Source organism: Amblyraja radiata, chromosome 3 (assembly GCF_010909765.2).
Source record: "Amblyraja radiata isolate CabotCenter1 chromosome 3, sAmbRad1.1.pri, whole genome shotgun sequence".
In the NCBI taxonomy this organism is placed as follows: Eukaryota; Metazoa; Chordata; class Chondrichthyes; order Rajiformes; family Rajidae; genus Amblyraja; species Amblyraja radiata.
This window is the reverse complement of record NC_045958.1, coordinates 119243682-119262083: the sequence shown is the minus strand read 5'-3', so window position 1 is coordinate 119262083 and position 18402 is coordinate 119243682. Positions and strand designations below refer to the sequence as shown.

The 18402-nt window shown below is 48.5% G+C and overlaps 1 protein-coding gene across 2 annotated transcripts in view; it reads right to left on the bottom strand.

Moving 5' to 3' along the window:
* The window catches only part of msh3 (mutS homolog 3), a 285979-nt gene that overhangs the window by 210692 nt on the left and 56885 nt on the right, over positions 1-18402 (bottom strand). For both annotated transcript variants that reach the window (XM_033018740.1, XM_033018741.1), the window contains exons 10-13: positions 17787-17901; positions 10206-10290; positions 8508-8617; positions 301-433 (exon numbers count right to left, since the gene is read on the bottom strand). In XM_033018740.1, coding sequence (XP_032874631.1) covers positions 301-433; positions 8508-8617; positions 10206-10290; positions 17787-17901 — 443 coding nt within the window. The remainder of the gene's footprint in view (positions 1-300; positions 434-8507; positions 8618-10205; positions 10291-17786; positions 17902-18402) is intronic.

Sequence of the window (18402 nt, the reverse complement as noted above, 5' to 3'; positions counted from 1 at the left end):
GTGCTTCTAAGAGTACTCTCGATATCCTTGACTATCATTTACTTCTCAATTATAAATGGTACCTGATCCTAATAACATTGCTGTGAGGATATTGCTGTAATATACTACAAAAATTACAGCATATAAAAAGTAGTTTACTGACATCCCAAAGGCCCCTAAGAAATTATAAATCTTGTTGTTTTAACATTCACTCATAGATACTTGTACACATATCATTTTCTGTTCTTTCCTAATAATGTACTAGAGATAACTCCTCAAGGACAAACTGAGACCTGGCTCACTCTCGACATGCACATGTACCTTTTTGTGATAAATGCTACAGATTCCTCTCTCCAGATCAGGGAGTTTAGACAGCAAGCTCTGGGTCTTCGCCAGGACGATGGAATCCGATGATAGGATTTCAGCAACAGCATCCAAGCGCGCATTAATTTCACTAGAAATAAGAGCATTGAAGAAAGGTTATAATAACTAGCCAGCATAAAACACAAGGATGGTTTTACTGGTGGATCTCAAACTAAGATGCACCAAGAAACAAGGTAATTGGCAAAAAAATAAATCTCTTCCAAAAGGTTAAAAGAAAATGTGCTAACCATGTGAAAACCCAGTGTTACATAGAAACGTAGAAAATAGGTGCAGGAGTAGGCCATTCGGCCCTTCGAGCCTGCACCGCCATTCAATATGATCATGGCTGATCATCCAACTCAGTGTTTGCGCATGATAACACAAAAAGTAATCTTTATCAGATATTTTGGCACATGTTTAAGTTCTTGATCCCTTCACTCCAGACCCAGTTTAAAGCCAGTCTCAAGAAGGGTCCCGACCCAATACGATGCCTATTTGTGTTTTCTAGAGATGCTGCCCGACCCACTGAATTACTCCAGCACTTTGCGTTTCAAGCATGATTCCAGCATCTGCGGTTCCTTGTGTCTCAATCTTACAAAACAGTATTGAGAATCACTGATACGAGCATTTACGATGAATTCATCGTTATGTTGATTCAATTGTCCATCCAATGTAAACATGCAAGGCAATACATGAACCTACACAAGAAATGGAAACATCCATTTTCAATTATCCAGAAAGTCGACGCAAATGGGCGTCACAGTGGCAGAGTTGCTGCCTTAACACGCTTGCAGCGTCAGAGACCTGGGTTCGATTCAGACTATGGGCGCTATCCATATGGAGATTGCACGTTCTCCCCCGACCTGCGTGGGTTTTCACCGAGATCTTCAGTTTCCACCCACAGTCCAAAGATGTACAGGTTTGTAGGCTTGGTATAAATGTAAATTGCCCTAGTGTGTGCAGGATAGTGCTACTGCGCGAGGATCACTGGTCTGAATGGACTCAGTTTCTACGTTTCATTTTCACGGGCAAAGGGCCCATTTCCACGCTGTAACTCTAAACTAAACTAAAATTTGTTTATTGTTGTTGGTGTAGCAAATGTTTATTCTGTAGAAACAAAGTAAGTAAGTAAGTTTTATTTATATAGCACGTTTTAAGTCAACTCGCATTGACACCAAAGTGCTTTACATAAAATAGATAATAAGTTTCCATACAGACCAGAGAAAAAGGTTAAAAAAATAAAAGAAATGGACACAACACATTATAGAGTTCAACACAAACGTCCCCCCACAGCAGAATCAAAAATTTCCACTGTGGGGAAAGGCACCAGAAAGTTAAGTCCTCTTCCTCTGTGAAACACCCGAGGTCGGGGCCCATTTGTGGCCTTGCAGCCAGTCCGATAATTTTCAGGGCCCTCTTGCTGTGAAGATGGAACTCCGGCGTCGGGTGAAACATTCCTCAGCGGCTTGGAAAGTCTGGAGCGGCTGCCTCCTCCCCGGAGACCGGGGCACTCGTAGACCTCAGGCCACGCCGGTTGGAGCTCCGACCCCGGCGAACTCGATCCCAGGCTCCGCGGTGCTCCAAATCCAGCGCCGCCTGCGGCCGGACCCCCGCAGCCACATCTCCGCGATGTTGGGAGTCGGCGGCCACAGCGCTCCGGAGCTTACCGCACGGCGACCCGGTAAGGCATCACTCGCTCCATGATGGTGTCCCAGCGCTGCGCCGCCGCCGAAGCTGTAGTCCCGGCCGGTCCCGACAGGAAACGCCGCTCCATTCTCGATGGTAGGCCGCGAGGATGGGGCGAAGAAGCAGCTCGGAGGGATGCTGCCTCTCTGACCAGGTAGGGGACTAAGAAATAATGTTTCCCCCTTCCCCCCCACCCACCACATAAAAGACCTCCACTAACATTTTTTAACAGGACTTAAAATTAAAATAATATGAAGAGACGGACTGCGGGCAGGCTGCCATACACAGACGGCGCCCACTCCTGCACATCCGCCAAAGAACTGCAGATGCTGGTTTATACCAAATATATAGACAAAGTGCTGGAGTAACTCAGCAGGTCAGGCAACGTCTCCGGGGGAAAAAAAGGATGGTTAACGTTTCGGGTCGGGACCATTCTTCAGACTCAAGAGTCGGAGTCTGAAGAAGGGTCCCGACCCGAAATGTCATCCATCCTTTTTCTCCAGAGATGCTGCCAGACCCGCTGAGTTACTCCAGCACTTTGTGTCTATCAAATATTTATTCTGTCCTGTCCCAGTTACATGCTGCGAAACATCAGAGACCAATATCACAGTAACTATTAAAACAACCCATCAGATTGATTCTGGGATTAAGGGTTGATAAATGAAGAAAGGTTGAGCAGCCTAGCAGTTTGAATCTATACTCACTGGAACGTTATAGAACGCAAGGACACATACATGATTCTGAGGGCGATTGGAAGTGCAGATATTTCCCTCAAATGCCAGTGTCTAGAATTAGGGGGTTGGTTTCACAGCAAGGTGCCCACATTTCACAAGGGGATTGATACAATTGATTGATAGATACAGCATGAAAACAGACCCTCGGCCCATCAAGTCCACGCTGACCATCGCTCACCTGTTCACAATAGTTTTCCGTTCTCCCACATTCGCATCTGCTCCTTGCACAACAAAGGCAATTTAGAAAGAGCAATTAACCAACATTTAAAGGGCATTTGGACAGGAACATGGATAGGAAAGGCCTTGAGGGTTATGTGGGCAAATGAGAACTTAGCTTCAATGGGACACTTAGACAAGTTGGGCCAAAGGGTCTGCTTCCATGCTGTATGACGTCAGGGCTATATCTGCATCACCCCGGCAGCTCCCGTGGTTCTGACAGCCCACTTTAATCTGTTCCCTTTCACACCGAAAATGAATTTTAAAACATATGAAAGCTTGTAGTGCGTGGGTCTCAAAAGGAAGTCCAGTGTTTTGAGAGGCACCTTTTATTATGTTCCTCCCGGTTGTAGGGAAGACCAAACAAGAGAAAGATGGCACCCAAAGCCCTGCCTTTAAACCCTCTGGCTAAGGGCCGCCTCCGGACTGAACCACTCCCGTGCCGAGGGGTTCGACATTATGATGGCACGACCCTTGGGAGCCGCCACAGGACCCCCCCCCCCAGAACCAGAGGCACGAAATGCACCGGCGGGCGCACGACCCGGCCGGCCCGCGAGCGGAAGTCAGCCGATCGTGGGGCTTGCGGAGGCATAGGTGGAGGGACAGGTGGAGGGACCGGCGGGAGGACAGGTGGAGTGACAGGCGGAGGGAGCCGTGAAGGGGGGCGCCCTCGAGGCCGAGGTTGGGCAACCAGCACCGGCTGGTCAATGTCCAGCTTCAAACGGTCAATCGACACTGCCTCCGGCCGGCCCCCCATATCCAGGACAAAAGTCGACTGCCCGTGTTCCAGCACCCGGAACGGGCCCTCGTACGGCCTCTGGAGTGGCGTCCGGTGGGCATCACGGTGCAGGAAGACGTATGGGCAGTCCCTGAGAGCTGATGGCACGTGTGGGCGAAATGTCCCATGGCGGGACGTCGGGACGGGTGCGAGCCTGCCAACTTGCTTGCGAAGGCGCTTTAGGGTGGATGAGGGCGTTCCCTGCTGCCCCGGCGCCGACGGCACGAACTCCCCGGGCACCGTGAGTGGCGACCCGTACACGAGCTCCGCCGATGATGAGGCCAAGTCCTCTTTGGGAGCAGTCCGGATGCCCAGCATGACACACGGCAACTCGTCCATCCAGTCCGGGCCGGAGAGTCGTGCCTTCAGTGCTGCCTTTAGCTGCCGGTGGAACCTCTTACCACCCGTTAGCTTGCGGGTGGTAAGCCGTGGTGTGGTGTAGCCGCACCCCCAGCAAGCGAGCCATGGCTGACCACAGCTCGGAGGTGAACTGTGGCCCCCGGTCTGAGGAGATGTGCGCCGGCACCCCGAAGCGAGCAATCCAGTGCGCGGACAACGCACGAGCACACGTAGCCGTTGAAGTATCGGCCAGCGGAATGGCCTCTAGCCACCGCGTGAAGCGGTCCACCATTGTAAGAAGGTGGGTGATGCCCCGGGACGGCGGGAGAGGCCCTACAATGTCTACGTGGAGATGGTCGAATCGCCGGTGAGGTAGACCAAACTCCTGGAGAGGCGCACGGACATGGCGCTGGATTTTTGCCGTCTGGCACGGAATGGCCAACCTGCTTGCGCAGACCGTGCCACATGAAACGAGCGGCCACTAGGGCCGTTGTCGCCCGGATTGATGCGTGAGCCAGTCCGTGGATATCCTCGAAAACCCTCCGGCGCCAGGCGGCAGGGACGATGGGGCGCGGCTGACCGGACGACACATCGCACAGGATCGTCGCTCCCCCAGGAGCGAGAGGGACATCCTCAAGGCGGAGGCCGGAGATAGCAGTCCGGTAGGCGGGCACCTCATCGTCCGTGAGCTGTGCCTCTGCCAGAGCAGAATAGTCAATTCCGGGTGCCACCTCGAACACGGCGTTGATAGCGGTGCGGGACAATGCGTCGGCCACCCGGTTCTCTTTCCCCTCGATGTAGCGGATAGATGTTGTATATTCAGAAATGTAGGCCAATTACCACTGCTGTCGTGCGGACCAGGGGTCGGAAACCTTCGCCAGGGCGAAAGTGAGCGGCTTGTGGTCCGTGTAGGCGGTGAACGGGCGGCCCTCCAGGAAGTAGCGAAAATGGCGCACTGCCAGGTACAGAGCCAGGAGCTCGCGATCGAACGCGCTGTATTTCGTCTGCGCACGGTTGAGGTGCCGGCTGAAGAAGGCCAGGGGCCGCCAACCTCCGCCCGTCAGTTGCTCCAGCACAGCACCAACCGCCGACTCCGAGGCGTCCACCGTGAGAGCAGTCGGGGCATCTTCCCGCGGGTGCACCAGCAGTACGGCCCGAGCAAGGGCCTCCTTCATGGGTCCATTCAACGTTCTTGTTCTGCCCACCCGCCAGAAGTTGATACAGAGGCCGCATGATGTGGGCCGCGGATGGCACGAAACGATGGTAAAACGCCACCATGCCGACAAACTCCTGCAGGCCACGCACTGTGCGTGGGCGGGGAAACCGACGGATGGCGTCGACCCTGTCAGGCAGGGGAACCGCGCCTTGCGCAGTCACGCGGTGGCCGAGGAAGTCAATCTCGGTTACACCAAAACGGCACTTGTCGAGGTTGATGGCCAAACAATGCTCGCTGAGCCGCTGACAGAGCTTCCGAAGGTGGGCGCAGTACTCCTGCTGCGAGCGGCTGGCCACCAGGATGTCGTCCAGGTACATGCCATCCATTAGGCGTTGAAAGGCCTGCGCAGTGTTCTTGAGGCCGAACGGCATCCGCGTGAACTCGTAAAGTCCGAATGGCGTGATGATCGCCGTCTTGGGTACGTCATCCGGATGAACCGGGATCTGGTTATAACCCCGTACCAGATCCACTTTTGAAAATATTGTGGCCCCAGCCAAATGGGCGGTGAAGTCCTGGATGTGGGGTACAGGGTATCGATCCGCTGTTGTTGCGGCGTTCAGCCGTCGGTAATCCCCGCAAGGTCGCCAGCCCCCGCTCGACTTAGAGACCATGTGGAGTGGGGACGCCCAAGGGCTGCTCGAAGGGCGGATGATCCCCAAGGTCTCCATTGTGCGGAATTCCCGCCGGGCCAGACGCAGTTTATCCGGCGGCAGTCGGCGTGCTCGTGCATGGAGTGGTGGGCCGGTAGTCTGGATAAAATGTACCACTCCGTGGCTGGGAGTCGATGATCGAAACTGTGGGGTCAGAATGTCTGGGAACGCGGCCAAGAACCGTGCGAAGCGGGAGTCCACGGACGCCAGGGGCCGTCCCACCGGTTGATACAAACGCAACGTGATCGGCTTCATCGTAGCGGCGTTGACCAAACGCTGACGCCTGACGTCCACCAGGAGGGAATGCGCCCGGAGGAAATCGGCCCCGAGCAATGGCTGGGAGACGTCGGCAATGGTGAACCGCCACGAAAAATGGCAGGAGCCGAACACGATCGGAACCATGCGCACTCCATACGTGCGGATGGGGCTGCCATTCGCCGCGGTGAGGACGGGCCCCCGCTTACCGGAACGAATGTCGGCCAGCGAAGGTGGCAGGACGCTGAGCTCCGCTCCAGTATCCACGAGGAAGCGGGTCCCGGAGCGCCGATCCCAGGCGAAAAGGCGGTAAATTTGGCCGGCTGCCACGGGGACTATTGGCAGCCGGCCCAGGCGTTTCCCAGGAATGTGCACGGCTGGCGGCATTGTCGTGCTGCAGCACCCCAGCGCTGATGGAAATAGCACCAGCGCCTCATGTTGGTGTTACCTGGAGCTTGCCTGCTCCCGCTGGTGGTGCCTGCAGCTTGCTGGCGCTGGACTGCAGGTGCAGTACCCCTCACTGCCGCTGGGGGCGATCGTACGGGCCGTCGGGCTGGAGCTGTCACTCCTTCCACAGCTCTCCCGCCCCACCGGAGGAAATCGGGAGCTGCCGGGGTGACGTCATCCGCGCGCCTGCCGACGGCCAGCGTGCTGACGTCATCAGGGCGCGCCATCCACAGCGCGTCGGCGCGCCTTCCGAGGGCCCTGAGGTCAGCAAACGAGGCGTCTGTGAGCTGCAGACGAATGTAGGCCGGCAGCAGATGCAGGTAGGTGTACTCGAACAACAGGCACGGCGTGTGCCCATCCAGGAGAGCCACCAACTCCTTTAGGAGGCTTGATGGCCGTCGGTCGCCTAGGCCCTCCATATGCAGGATCCTAGCAGCACGCTCCATCCTGCTTAGGTCATAAATCTGGAGCAGGAGCTCCTTAAGGCCGAGATACTTATCAGTGTCCGGGGGGGGCTGCGAGGAAGTCCGTGACCTCTTCAACCGTGTCCTGGTCGAGGGCCCCCACCAGGTAATAGAAGTGGGTGGCATCGACCGTGATGCCCCGCAGGTTGAACTGGGCCTCCGCCTGCTGGAACCAGATGTGCGGCCGGGTGGTCCAGAAGTTGGGCAGTTTCACCGAGACCGCGTCCAGAGACAGGGCCGGGCCAGCCTGTGAGGAGGTAGGGCTTTCTCTTCTCTCCATGACGCCAATGGAGCGTCGGGGGTCACCAATGTAGTGCGTGGGTCTCAAAAGGAAGCACGGTCCAGTGTTTTGAGAGGCACCTTTTATTATGTTCCTTCCGGTTGTAGGGAAGACCAAACAAGAGAAAGATGGCACCCAAACCCCTGCCTTTAAACCCTCTGGCTAAGGGCCGCCTCCGGACTGAACCACTCCCGTGCCGAGGGGTTCGACAGTATGATGGCACGACCCTTGGGAGCCGCCACAAGCTCCCATCAGTAGAAAATGTTGTCAAAGATCATGGGAACAATGACAGAAAAGTATGAAATACTGAACAGCCTCTCCTGTGATTGCCTTGTCTGCCAGAAAACACTGATAATAACAAAATTGTTGAAATCACCAATGAAATGAATTGTACTTCTGTGATACACGAGACAAAAATGAACTGGTTTGAACACAAACAACATGAAACCAAAGGGCCCTTGTGCAATGATCCGTGTGAAAAAAATATATCAAGGAGCTGCCAATAAAAAACACCATCTAGTTGTTTACAGGGGCACTATCACACATTGTAAAATCCGATACGGAATCTATGCTTAGGTAAAATGTTACGCTTTGCATAGGTTAAAAGGTTAATCTGTAATTTAATCATCTCCACATAGAACAGCACTAATCCCCAAAGTTACCAATCCAGCTGTACTCATTAATCTTTCATAGAAATCCTTTGAAAAGATTGCAGTTTGATCACAATCCACAGCATCAGTTGCAGGTAGTCAAAAAAAACCTGCCCACTGCACCATTTATTCTCCAGCCAGGCTTTTACTGCAGTAAATTCAATGCATTAGTTTCAGGACAATTCCCGACAAGGACAAAACAAAATGTGTAGGAAGGAGCTGTAGATGCTGGTTTAAAAAGAAGATAAACACAAAATGCTGGAGTAACTCCGCGGGTCAGACGGCATCTCTGGACAAAAGGAATGGGCGACGTTTTGGGTCGACAGCCTTCTTCTTCAGTCTGAAGAAGGGTCTCGACCCATTCCTTCTCTCCAGAGATGCTGCCTGTCCGCTAAATTAATCCAGCATTGAGTTTATCTCCGAGCACTAAACAAAGAGAGTAAAGCTCACCTTGCTTTGATTAAAGGTCGTGCCACCCATTTCCTCAGTAGTCGTCTTCCAAAGGAACTCTGGGTATGATCTAGGACCCAAAATAGACTAGCTTTCTTTGTGCCAGTGGTCTGCCAAGAATAAGAAGAAATTACATACAGGTTTTTTTTCTTTTATAAGAACAATCCTTTTTTTAAATTCTATCGGATATTACAGAAAAGAATGTGGAAATAAAGCCAAGTTGAAGGATATTTTTAAGGCAGAGATAGATTGATTCTTAATTAGTACGGGTGTCAGTGGAGAAGGCAGGAGAATGGGATTCAGTGGGAGAGATAGATCAGCCATGATTGAATGGCAGAGTAGACTTGATGAGCCGAATGACCTAATTCTGCACGTATCAGTTATGAACTTACGAATATCAATAGAGCACCTTTCACAAGTCTTCCCCCACAGCCCGGTAGCTTTAGAGCAAAAGTGTTTTTGAAGACTCATCATCATCTTACAAGGGCTAAGCTGTGTTGCAGTTTCAAATTTACAATGTTTTATTGAATAAGTCTTTTTCTTTCCAATATTATAAGAATTCAAGCAGAAAAAAATCATTTAAAAAAAGTCATAGATTTACCATTTTACCAGTTGTCCAGCAACTCTGTCTGGTTGAGTGACTGAGAAAAACAGTGCAGAATGTTTCCTGATTTGGTCTTCCATCTGTTGCACATTAATTGAGACTTATGGTGCCAGCATTTGGGATGCTACACTTGTTTCCAGATTGTATTCTGGCGGAAGATTCTGGCCTTTAATGTGTTACCACTAACCTCTGACCCCTGTGAATCCTCCATTTTGTCTAGACTGCAGTATGGTACAGCACTTGTGGAACACCACTGCCCATGGAAGAATAACTCAAAGGTAGACACAAAATATCTGGAGTAACTCAGCGGGACAGGCAGCGTCACTGAAGAGAAGGAATGGGTAACTCAAGTCATACTTGGGCAAACAAAACAGTAGAAAATTGGGACGATAAAGCAGGGAGGGAGTCAGAAAAAAGAAATGCTAGTTTCAGTTTGTGATTTTCTTGAGTAGTAAGGATGTCAAGGGTTATGGGGCGAAGGCAGGAGATTGGGGTTGGGAGGGAGAGATAGATCAACCATGATTGAATAGCTTAATACACTTGATGGGCTGAATGGCCTAATTCTGCTCCTCGATCTTATGTTTGGGTTATTAAAATATAAAACATAAGCTTACTGATAAGCCAACTTTCATCCATTTTAGGCCAAGTGGCAAAGAGAGGCCAGACGCTTTGGTCAGCATCCCGTCTTTAGACTGAATGCGTACGAAGGAACCGCAGATGCTGATTTACAGCAAAGATAGACACAAAATGCTGGAGTAACTCAGCGGGACCGGCAGCATCTCTAGAAAGAAGGAATGGATGACTCTCAGTCTGAAGAAGGGTCTTGACCGGAAACGTCACCCATCCCTTCTCTCCAGAGTGGCCTCTTGTGTCTCCATATCACTGGTCTCTCTTTGCCACTAGGTCTATTATTCTGTACCTCCCAACCCAACATAATTGTGGGAGCACCTTCATCAGACTGCACCAAGGCAGCTCACCATCACATTCCCAAAAGCAATTAGGAATGGGCAATCAATGCCAACAACGCCTAGATCCTTAAAAGTGAATAAATATATTTTTTAAATGCAATATTTCATTTCACTCTTTCCTCTTACCTGGTTTTGTAAAATTTCCAAGTTCTTTAAAGTTGTTCCATTGATTGACATCCAAGAGGAGTCTTCAGAGAACTTGCTCAGGTTACTAGATTAAACAAAGTGCTTGTATTATTATTGAAGAGACAAAGAAAATCTCTAATGCATTCATCATTTGCTTAATTATCTGAGCAAATTGCTATTTGTTTTTGATTCCTTTGAAAGAACGAACGCTCTCTCTCTCTCTATCTCTCTAACTGATTTCCACTGTCATTAGTGCAAACAAAACAAAAAACAAAACTGAAAACATAAAACATAAGGTCATAAGTGATAGAAACATAGAAAATAGGTGCAGGAGGAGGTCATTCGGCCCATCGAGCCAGCACTGCCATTCATTGTGATCATGGCTGTTCGTCCCTTATCAATAACCCGTGCCTGCCTTCTACCCACATCCCTTGACTCCACTAGCCCCTAGAGCTCCATCTAACTCTCTCTTAAATCCATCCAGTGACCTGGCCTCCACTGCCCTCTGTGGCAGGGAATTCCATAAATTCACAACTCTCTGGGTGAAAAAGTTGTTTCTCACCTTAGTCTTAAATGACTAAGACTGTGGCCCCTGGTTCTGGACTCGCCCCACATTGGGAACACTTTTCCTGCATCTAGCTTGTTCAGTCCTTTTAACATTTTATGTTTCTGTAAGATCCCACTGATAGGAGTAGGATTAGACCATTTGGCCCATCAAGTCTACTCCACCATTCAATCATGGCTGATCTATCTCTCCCTCCGAACCCCATTCTTCTGCCTTCTCCCCATAACCTCTGACACCCGTACTAATAAAAATTCTATCTATCTCTACCTTAAAAATATCCACTGATGGCCTCCGCAGAGGCTAGCAAAGAATTTCTCAGATTTACCACCCTCTGACTAAAGAATTTTTCCTCATCTCCTTCCTAAAAGAACATCATAAGTGCGCAGCTGAATATGATATCAGATTCAGCTGCGTACTTATGTTCTTTTAGGAAGGAGATGAGGAAAAAAATATTTAATTAATTATAGATCAGAAATTTTGTTACACAGGGGTTAGGGCGGGGGGGGGGAAGGGGGAGGGGGGGGGCGAGGAAGAACCATTTTAAAGTGGTTGGAAACATGAAATATTATCTATTCTCTTCAGATACTAATCAACTGCCATTTACAAAATGTTCTTCCAACCATGGATGCAGGATATGAGGTCGTTTTCAAGATGGAGGAGGACAGAGAAGAGGATCGGTGTCGCCAGGACAACAGGCCTTTACGGTCAAGACTACTCTGTTAAGAATATTGAAACTTTGTTGGCATCAGAAAGGTGGCGGCTCTTTGTGTGTAGTCTCGGTGAAGACAACGATTGCATTACAATCATTGCACCTTTGCACTTATAAAGATTGGGCTTTTTATCCATGGTATGATTTTACTGGATTGTCTGCAAAAGATTTTCATTGTGCCAATAAAGTATCATCATCAGAGTCTATTGGATTCTTGTTTTTAGTCAATCATATATGTATATGGATCTTTATAACTAATTTTGACTTGGTTTAGTTTAGAGATACAGCGTGGAACAGGCCCTTGGGTCCACCAAGTCTGCGCTGACCAGCGATCCCCGCACACTAACATTATCCTACACACACTCAGGACAATTTACAATTTTACCAAGCCATTTAACCTACAAACCTGTACGTCTTTGGAATGTGGGAGGAAACCGGGGCATCATAGAAACATAGAAAATAGGTGCAGGAGGAGGCCATTCGGCCCTTCGAGCCAGCACCGCCATTCATTGTGATCATGGCTGATCGTCCCCTATCAATAACCCGTGCCTGCCTTCTCCCCATATCCCTTGACTCCACTAGCCCCTAGAGCTCTATCTAACTCTCTCTTAAATCCATCCAGTGACTTGGCCTCCACTGCCCTCTTTGGCAGGGAATTCCATAAATTCACAATTCTCTGGGTGAAAAAGTTTTTTCTCACCTCAGTCTTAAATGACCTCCCCTTTATTCCAAAGAAAGCCCATGCGGTCACAGGGAGATCATAAAAACAGCACCCATAGTCAGGATCGAACCTGGAACCATGGCACTGTAAGGCAGTAACTCCACCGGTGAGCCACCTCGCCACCCCTAAAGTTATAGCTAACCATAGAAGGGTCGTGACTCAGAGCAAGTTGCTGAGAAATCCAAACAAAAATATGCTTTTTGTTTGTGCGATGAGAACTACAAGCTCTGGTTCATTGGAATCTATCCAACTACCAGCCAGGAAAGCCTATGTGCAGGTTGGCAGCGTTCAAAGGACTCGCCTGCAAACAAGAATTCAATGGAATTTCATAGGTTCAGGTCAACAGCTAAAGAAGCACAGAAGGCGGTCACGGTGGCACAGCGGTAGAGTTGCTGCCTTACCAGCGAATGCAGCGCCGGAGATCCCGGTTCGATCCCGACTACGGGTGCTGTCTGTATGGAGTTTGTATATTCTCCCCGTGACCTGCGTGGGTTTTCTCCGAGATCTTCGGTTTCCTCCCACACTCCAAAGACGTACATGTTTGTAGGTTAATTGGCTTGGTAAATGTAAAAATTGTCCCTAGTGGGTGTAGGATAGTGTTAATGTGCGAGGATCGCTGGTCAGCGCAGACCCAGTGGGCCGAAGGGCCTGTTTCCGCGCTGTATCTCCAAACTAAAAGAAATATACTGTCAACCTTCACATTGCTTTTGGTACAAGTTTTATTTTAAATAATTTTGTGAAGATCTCAAATATTTCGTTCCAGAATTTTTATACAGAAAACAAAAGAGTGCGCTATGTTAGCTTCTTGTGACTGACATTTATCACAAATGGGTGAGACATTGGGGAAAAATGTATTTATTTTAGTTTTTGAATAATATAGTCTATGTAATGTTTTATATTGAATTAGAGTGGCGACAGATGGCACAATTGTATTGTATTCAAATTTATTGTCATTGTCTCAGTTAGAGACAACGAAATGAATTTCCCTTACAGGCAGTATCATAAAAATAAAAATAAAAATAAAAATAAATAAATAATAATAAATAATAAAACATATTAAAAATAAAATAGAATTAAAAAAAAAGCACAAACACTGAAAGTCCACGACACAACATAACACAGTGGCACCAAGGTGAGGAAGGCACCATAGTCCAGCCAGCCTCCCCTCCGTTCTTCCCAGATGTTCACTCGTGGTCGAGGCCTTCCGAGCACCCGCAGTCGCCACCCCGGGTGGCCCGATGTTCAGGCCCTCACGCCGGGCTGGTGGAACGCCGACGCCGAACCCCGACGGTGAACATCCTCCTCCTCAGCGGCCCGGACCTCCTGATCAGCCGCCTCCCGCAGCCGGAGTCCGCAGCTCCTGAGTCCGCAGGCCGAGCCGGGCAGAGTCGCAGGACCCCGCGCTGTCCATCAGCGCCGCCCGCGTTGGGAGCTCCGCAAACCGCAGCTCCATGATGTCGGTGCCGCAGGTCCAGCACTCCGGGCTCCAGACGGCGATCCCCGGTAAGGCATCGCCAGCCTCGCGATGTTACAGCGCTGTCCCGCCGCTGCTGGAGCTCTGGTCGATCCTGGCAGGAAAGTCCACGCCAATCCAGTAGGTAGGCCGCTGGGGGGGGGGGCGAGGACGCGACTCGAATAATAGTCGCGTCTTCACCAGGAAGCGGCTGAAGGACGGTATCCCCCGCACCGTGCCCTCTTCCCCCACATCAAAACACAAAAAAACCACAAAAAAAACATACTTTTACATAACTAAATAAACAAAAAAACAAAAAGATACCGGGCTGTAGGTGGAGGCTGCTGGCACCAGCGCCACCGGAAGTACAACAATGGGCTAAGTGTTCGGCTGGCAATCGGAAGGTAGCCGGTTCGAATCCCGCTTGGAGTGCATACTGTCGTTGTGTCCTTGGGCAAGACACTTCACCCACCTTTGCCTGTGTGTGAATGTGTGTGAATGTGTGTGAGTGATTGGTGGTGGTCGGAGGGGCCGTAGGCGCAGATTGGCAGCCACGCTTCCGTCAGTCTGCCCCAGGGCAGCTGTGGCTACAGAAGTAGCTCACCACCACCGAGTATGACTGAGGAGTGAATGAATAATGCGATGTAAAGCGCCTTGAGTATTAGAAAGGCGCTATATAAATCCCATCCATTATTAGAGTATGTCGTACGTTGATCGAGCATTTATGCACATATAGTAAGTGTTTATCCCAGCTCTCTTTTGAAATTTTTATAGCTAGTTCTTGTTCCCAGTCTCTTCTAATACCATCGGTTGTAGGTTTTTCTATATTTAGAATGGATCATTTTTGGAATATCGGAAGGTAACCCCGAATTAAATGTGTTTCAAAAGAACTTACTTAATTACGGGCTAATAATGGGGAAAAAGCTTGTACTCAAATTTTGGAAAAATGCTCCAATACCAACAATAAAAATGTGGATTTCAAACATGTTCGAGACTCCTCCTAGCAGGCAAAGCAGACCACTTCCAAAAGACGTGGTCTGCATTTACGGAACTATTACAAGCATAAGGTGCAATAGTAATTTAAAATATAAATGGTACCAGGATCTGGTAACGGGGGGTATAAAATAAATTTGTTTAAAAACACGGTTGGTATATCTTTTTTTGCGGAGTTTTGTGTTACAATAGAGCGATTGTTTTTCCTTTTTTTTTCTTTTCTTTCTAGGGTCTTATTTCCTTTCTTTACTTCCTTCTCTAATTTCTTCCCCAAGGGGCTTTCTTCTCCCAACACTTTCCTGCACCTTCACGATTCTTGCTCACTTTCCTTACTTCTTTTATCTCTACCTTTTTTAAAGCTCGAAAAACGAAGTGGTACAACAAAATGTAATAAGAAATATGTGATGTGTATTACTGTAATTTACTGTACTTCTAATAAAAATAAATAAAAAATAAAAATAAATTAAAAAAATAAAAACCTTCACATTGCATGCGTGTATAGAATATTCGACTGAAGTACTGACTTGCAAAGGCATTTGTTTGGGAAGGAACTGCAGATGCTGGTTTACACCGAAGGTAGGCACAAAATGCTGGAGTAACTCAGCGGGGCAAGCCGCATCTCCGGGGAGAAGGAATGGGTGACGTTTCAGGTCGAGACCCTTCTTCAGACCGAGAGTCAGGGGGGAGGGAGTCTAGAGATATGGAAGGGCAGGATGTGCATTTTATCTTATACCTGTTGACTTGTGTAAGAGCAGGTTCAGCAAGACAGCACTGCCATCCTCATCCCACAAGATACTCCACATCAGATTAATTAGATTCTGAACTCCACTGTGCTAACAATATAACTGAGCTGAGCTAGTTCTTGTCTACACTGCAATCTCAAGGGCCAGCTTCTTCGACAGCCAACCGCTTTGAATTGCCGTTCACAATTTTTCATCATCATTCGCAAAATTGGGTAAATTAACTCATGTTCACCGCATAGCCCTAATTAAATGATGATGAGACTTCAAAAACACTTTTACTCTAAAGCTCTTGGGCTGTGGGGAAGGCTAATAAGTTCATAAATTTTTAAGTGATAGAAGCAGGATTAAGCCATTGAATGAGGAAAATGTGGAAATCAAACCAATTTTAAGTTGCAAAGAAGCAAGGGAGGTGGAGAGAACAAAGGGGGTGTCTGTGAAATGGTGGAGAGATGACGAAGGAATGAATGTTCATGTCATGGGACCAGAAGTAGGCCCATCAAGTCTACTCTGCCCTTCAGTCTTGGATGATCGATCTCTCCCTCCTAACCTCATTATCCTGCCTTTTCCCCATAACCCCCGACACCCGTATTTATCAAGAATCTATCTATCTCTACCTGAAAAATATCCATGGACTTGGCCTCCGCAGCTTCTATGGCAAAGTATTCCACAGATTCACCACCAACTCCAGGTTTGTAGGTTAATTGGCTTGGTAAATGTAAACATTGTCCCTTGGGTGTAGGATAGTGTTAAATATGCGGGGATCGCGGGTCGGCGCAGACCCGGTGGGCCGAAGGGCCTGTTTCCGTGCTGTACCTCTAAACTAAACTCATGCAATGTAGGTTTTGCAGTGCGATACAGAACAAAAAAATAGCAATTTGCATTTACCATGTTGAAGTTGCTCTATAAAACCAGCATAGTTGGGTTTCAGTTAAGTAGTGTGAAGACCCTTCAAACCCCTACTATTACTCTAATGAAATGAAAGCATGAATTCAAATCAATTCCTATTATTTTAAATAAAGATACTTTACTTGGACATGAGGCAACTCTCCTCAAGTTATTAAAGCAGATATGAGCGAGATTGGTTGCTGATTGTTCGGCAAAGCCTTTCAAGTAACCAAACACAATGTCCTTAGGTATCTGCTTTTCTCTGCACCTCGGTACACATGATCATAAACTAAACACAACTAAAGCTGGTCAGGAGTTGCCCCAGGCTACACCCAAACACACCTGCCTCCACAAACCAATGGTGAGTGAACAGAGATGCTAACCATAACTGACACGTCCTCTTGGGTTGTGGACACAAAATGCTGGAGTAACTCAGCGGGACAGGCAGCATCTCTGAAGAGAAGGAATGGGTGATGTTTCGGGTCGAGACCCATCTTCTGACTGAAGAAGGATCTCGACTCGAAACATCACCCATTCCTTCAGACTGAGGAAGGGTCTCGACGCAAAACGTCACCCATTCTTTCTCTCCAGAGATGCTGCCTGTCCCGCTGAGTTACTCCAGCATTTTGTGTCTACCTTCGATTTAAACCAGCATCTGCAGTTCGTTCCTACACACTTCCTCTTGGGGCTTGGGAGTGCTGCTGCACAATTCCCAAAAAGTTCATTTGCAAGTCGAATCGGTCGTAAGGAAGGCAAAATGCAATGTTAGCATTTATTTCCAGTGGACCAGAATACAAAAAACAGGGATGCAATATAAAGCTGAGGCTTTATAAGGCACTGGTCAGACTGCATATGGAGTATTGTGAACAGCATTGGGCCCCATAACTGAGAAAGGATCTGCTGGCATTGGAGAGGGTCCAGAGGTTGACGAGAATGATCCCAGGTATGATTGAGTTAATATATGATGAGCGCTGGAAGGCAATGGGCCATCGAGTCTGCACCACCATTCAAACTTGGTTGATCTATCTCTCCCTCACATCCCCATTCTCCTGCCTTCTCCCCATAACCCCCGACACCCATACTAATCAAGATCTATCTATCTATGCTTTAAAAATACCCATTAACGGCCTCCCCAGCCTTTTGTGGAAATAAATTCCACCGATTCATTCCTCTCTGGCTAAAGAAACTCCTCTTCATCTCCTTTCTAAAGTGACTCCCTGATGTCATATCCTCGGGTCCTAGACTCTCCCACCAGTGGAAACATCCTTTCCACGTCCACTCAATCCAGGCCTTTCAATATTCGGTACATTTCAATGAGGTCCCCCTTCATCTGTTTAAACACCAGCAGGTAGAGGATTGTTAATGTACTAATCTGTGCACCGAAACACTGATCATCACCAAGAATTTCCCTTCTGGTCATGTGCAGATATCTGATAATGAAGCTGAAGTGTAGGAGCACTGTTGCAAATCAAGATAGAAATTAAGATATGCAACCGTTGTCCCCAAGCTCACCTTGGGTTCGTTAGTATCTTCTCCAATTTGAATTCGGATAGATACTTGACGACTGCTCCCAAACAGGAAACAACAGGCATCTCCAATTTTAATAAGGTGGATAATTGTCGTGATTCTGCAAAACAAAGTGCATCTCTTCATTATAGTGGCACATTGAAACTCATGCAGCTGAACATCAGCTGAGAACATGGTGGCACAGTGGTAGACTTGCTGCCTTACAGCGCCAGAGACCCGGGTTCGATCCCGACTCCTTGTGTCAGTATGGAGCAAGTACGTTCTCCACGTGACCTGCATGGGTTTTCTCCGAGAACTTTGGTTTGCTCCCACACTCCAAAGAAGTACAGGTTTGTAGGTTAATTGGCCTGGTATAAATGTAAATTGTTCCCAGTGTGTGTAGGACAGTGCTCGTGTATGGGGGAAAATTGCTGGTCGGTGCAGATTCGGTAGGCCGAAGGGCCCGTTTCCAAGCTGTATCTCTAAACTAAACTGGGCGGCACAGTGGCACAGCGGTAAAGATGCTGCCTTACAGCGCCAGTGACCTGGGTTTGATCCTGACTATGGCCTTATATATCATCACAGCTGTCATTAGTCTGCACAGCCAAAATTACAGTATTAT